This window comes from Hevea brasiliensis, chromosome 5, assembly GCF_030052815.1.
Source record: "Hevea brasiliensis isolate MT/VB/25A 57/8 chromosome 5, ASM3005281v1, whole genome shotgun sequence".
NCBI classification, from domain to species: Eukaryota; Viridiplantae; Streptophyta; class Magnoliopsida; order Malpighiales; family Euphorbiaceae; genus Hevea; species Hevea brasiliensis.
Genome location: NC_079497.1, coordinates 109,561,822 through 109,565,282, shown reverse-complemented (window position 1 = coordinate 109,565,282; position 3,461 = coordinate 109,561,822). Strand labels below are relative to the sequence as shown.

General features: G+C 36.2%; 1 protein-coding gene across 1 annotated transcript; it reads left to right on the top strand.

Annotated features, from left to right (window-relative positions):
* The first annotated feature begins 2,045 nt into the window (after positions 1-2,045).
* LOC131180155 (uncharacterized) lies at positions 2,046-3,040 on the top strand. The gene is made up of 2 exons (XM_058147781.1): positions 2,046-2,061; positions 2,424-3,040. The coding sequence occupies exons 1-2, from the start codon at positions 2,046-2,048 to the stop codon at positions 3,038-3,040; spliced, it is 633 nt and encodes a 210-aa protein (XP_058003764.1).
* Positions 3,041-3,461: the final 421 nt, after the last annotated feature.

Sequence of the window (3,461 nt, the reverse complement as noted above, 5' to 3'; positions counted from 1 at the left end):
ATATAGAAGTGCGTTTTGAGCCCTTTTGCAGGTTGGTTAGGTCCTAGGTATAGGAGAGGCTCTGCCGGATTTTCGGCACGACTTAGGACGTATTTGGTCTTTTCTTGATTTGTATTGAGTCAATTGTATTAAATAATTGTAATGTAATTGTCAGGTGAGCCGAGACAGCTTTCTTCCTCCGCCCAACCGCCACAGTGATTGCTGTCAAGTTTGGGAGTAAAATATTAATTTTAATTGTAATTTCGATATTATTATATGTTCAAGCATGCCCATGCATCACTTATATGCATATATCTATGTAGTTAAACTCCAGGCACGATTTATGTTGCATTCATAACTGTTAAAGTGCCATGGATGTTGTTGTGGTAATTTGGAGCAGTGTGCGTGCATTGGCGTGCGTGTGATGTGGTGTGGACTATGGATAGGACGGGTAGACATGGCTTGAGATCTTCGCTGGGACCCGATCCTTCAGGGGTAGTCACGGCTTGAATTCTTCGCTGGGACCCCGATTTGGTATATTAAGCGAAAGTCCGGCTTGAGTTCTTCGCTGGCACAGGTTGGATTTAAGAGAGCTGTATAGGGGATCAGCTCCCATATATTATGATTGAGATTACTGGGTGTGTGAGTGCTCCAAATTACCTTTTTGCTGTTATGATGTGAATTTATTGCTGATGTTGCATTTCACTCTACAGGGTGCATTAGTTTTAGATAGTTATAGAGATTATGGTTAAAATTGATATTTTACTCTCTGAGTCGAACGCTCACTCCTGTTCAATATTTTTCCAGGCCACAGGAGGATATTTTTGAGGTTAACCTGCTTTTCTCCCTCGCAGGTCATCTATTTATATTTGTGTAATTCTATAAACTTCTAGAATTTTTGCATGTGTTAGAAATATTTATTTGATTGGGTCTGTAATATTATTATCATGTTGGACCTGTAAATGCATAACTTTATGCATGTTTGATGGGCTGGATGAGGGAGTTGAGCTCCCATTTATTTTATGATGATATGAGTATGTGGAGGGTGAGCTGAGCTCCCCAGTTTATTATTTATTGTGTTTACAGGTCGGGTGAGTCAAAAACTCCCCGTTAAAAGGTCCATTTTATGGCCGGACTCTGTCCGATTGATTTCTTGAAATTGGGCCCAAATGGGCCTTAGAGTTGGATTAATGAATAGATAGGCTTACTACAGGCCTCGGGGGCTTTAGGCTGGCCCAGGTCCTAGTGCCGGTCCGGCCCATGGGTTGGGTCGTGACATCAAATAGCTATATATATGTTTTCTTTCATGTGTGTGGAGAAAATAAGTGTATTTTATCTTAAAAATGAAAATATATTTTATTATTGTTTGCTAAAAAAAGAGAATATAGTTGGAGAGAAATTAATAAAGGAAGGAAGAGTAAAGGATATAGGGAAATTTTACCTCTAAGAGTATAAAGGCTAAACAAGACATTTTATATTACTGAAATCCTTTTGATCCACATTAAATATGAATCTACTTGGTCCCTCAATCATGATCTATATAAAAAAATAAGATTATATAAATATTGGATAGGGTGCATTTGATATAAGCTTGATTTTATATGAGATTGAATTTTATAATTATTAAATTAAATATTTATGATTAATTATTATTATTATTATTTTTTATTTTTCAGTTTCCACTATTCTCTCAAATATATATGTATTGCAAATTACAAAATAATAATGAAAACTGAAACTTTAAAAAAGAAAAGTTAAATGAAATTTTGTTAAAAAAAGGGAGAGAAGTAAGAAGAATTAAGAATTGTCTTTTAAAAGATGTTCCTTGCTGAAGTGGGAAAGCCTTCTTATGTACACTTTCCGAATGATAATTTTGAAATTTTTGTAAAACAGGATTTTGTGATGATGACTTCTTTGTATTAAGGAAAGTTGACAGCCAATCTCCTAAATTATAGTCATTCAATTATACAATCCCATTTTAGAGGGATTCTGTTGTAACGTTTCCATATATACAGGGATTTGATTTTAGCAAGTTAATCATTGTAATCAGCATATATTTGTTGACAATGGCAATCAAAGATGGTGAGCCAATTACAAATCATCTGTGCATCTCTTTATGGTATCAGAGCAGCAAATCACAGCTTAAACACCTTTTTTTTTTTCAATCCTCACCATGGCCACCAATTCATCAGCTTCTTCTTCTTCTTCCCTAATGCCTCAAATAACAATCAAACTCACTTCTACCAATTACCTTCTCTAGAAAACACAAATGATTTCCCTACTTTGTGGGCAGTAATTGATTCACCACATTGATGGCTCCAAACTGCCTCCCCCTAAAGAAATTGACAATGCTCCGAATCTAGAATATACCACTTGGTATATCAAGGACCAAACAGTGCTAAGTTGGATTCTTAGCTCCCTTTCTGAATTCGTTCTCTCCCAAGTTGTTGGGGCTACCACTGCCTATGCTTCTTGGTCTCGACTGCAGACCACTTATGCTTCAGGTTCTCGAACTCAAATTCGCGCTCTTAAAAATGCTCTTCATGCTTTGTCTAGGGACAATGATTGCATTGCAACCTACATGGATCGTGCCAAGCACATTTTTAATCAACTTGTTGAACTTGATGCTGCCATCTCCGAAGATGATCTCATTGATCATATCTTGCATGGTCTTGGTCTAGATTACAGACCATTCACATGCAATATTGAAGCAAGGTTAACCTCAATCTCCTTTGATGATTTATTTGGCTTACTTCTTTCTGAAGAAATGCAACTTAAAAATTTCAACGACTCTCTCAACACTCATGCTGTTGCTCACTATACCACTCGCCAAAACACTACTGGTGGTACACGAGGTAGAAGTCGTGGATCTAGACGTGGGGGCCATCAATCTAATTCTGGTCGTGGTCACTCCCCTTCCTACAATAATGAATCCTTCACACTCACTTGTTACAATTGTCGAGGCCAAGGGCACACCTCCAAACACTGTCTTAGTCTCAAATACAACACCTACATTGATCATAGCTCCAAACCAATAGCCAACTACACCTCATCTTGTTAGTAATATGTCCTAGAGCATATCATTTAGTATGCATCTTGTACATGTTTTATTAATAAAAGGCATTTTTACTTTTTCGTTTACATAATATATTTATGTGTAATACAAAAGGTCCATTGATATTTTATTAAAAATTCGATTCTTAAGTTGTTAAGAATATGAGTGACAGTATTTCTAGCACAAAGTATCATAAATTGATTCACAATCGAGGATACTTCACACAGGACATGACTTATCCAGAAAGATTGTATTCATGTTTGTTCCTAATGTATTTATATGAGATATAAATAAGATGGAATGATGAGTCACATGCCATATAACAAACATGATAGGCACTTATGCATGATAAATAGGCCTAACCAATGACATTTATGACAAGCACATGGAGTTTACTCTTATCAATGCATTATCATAAATCATATCA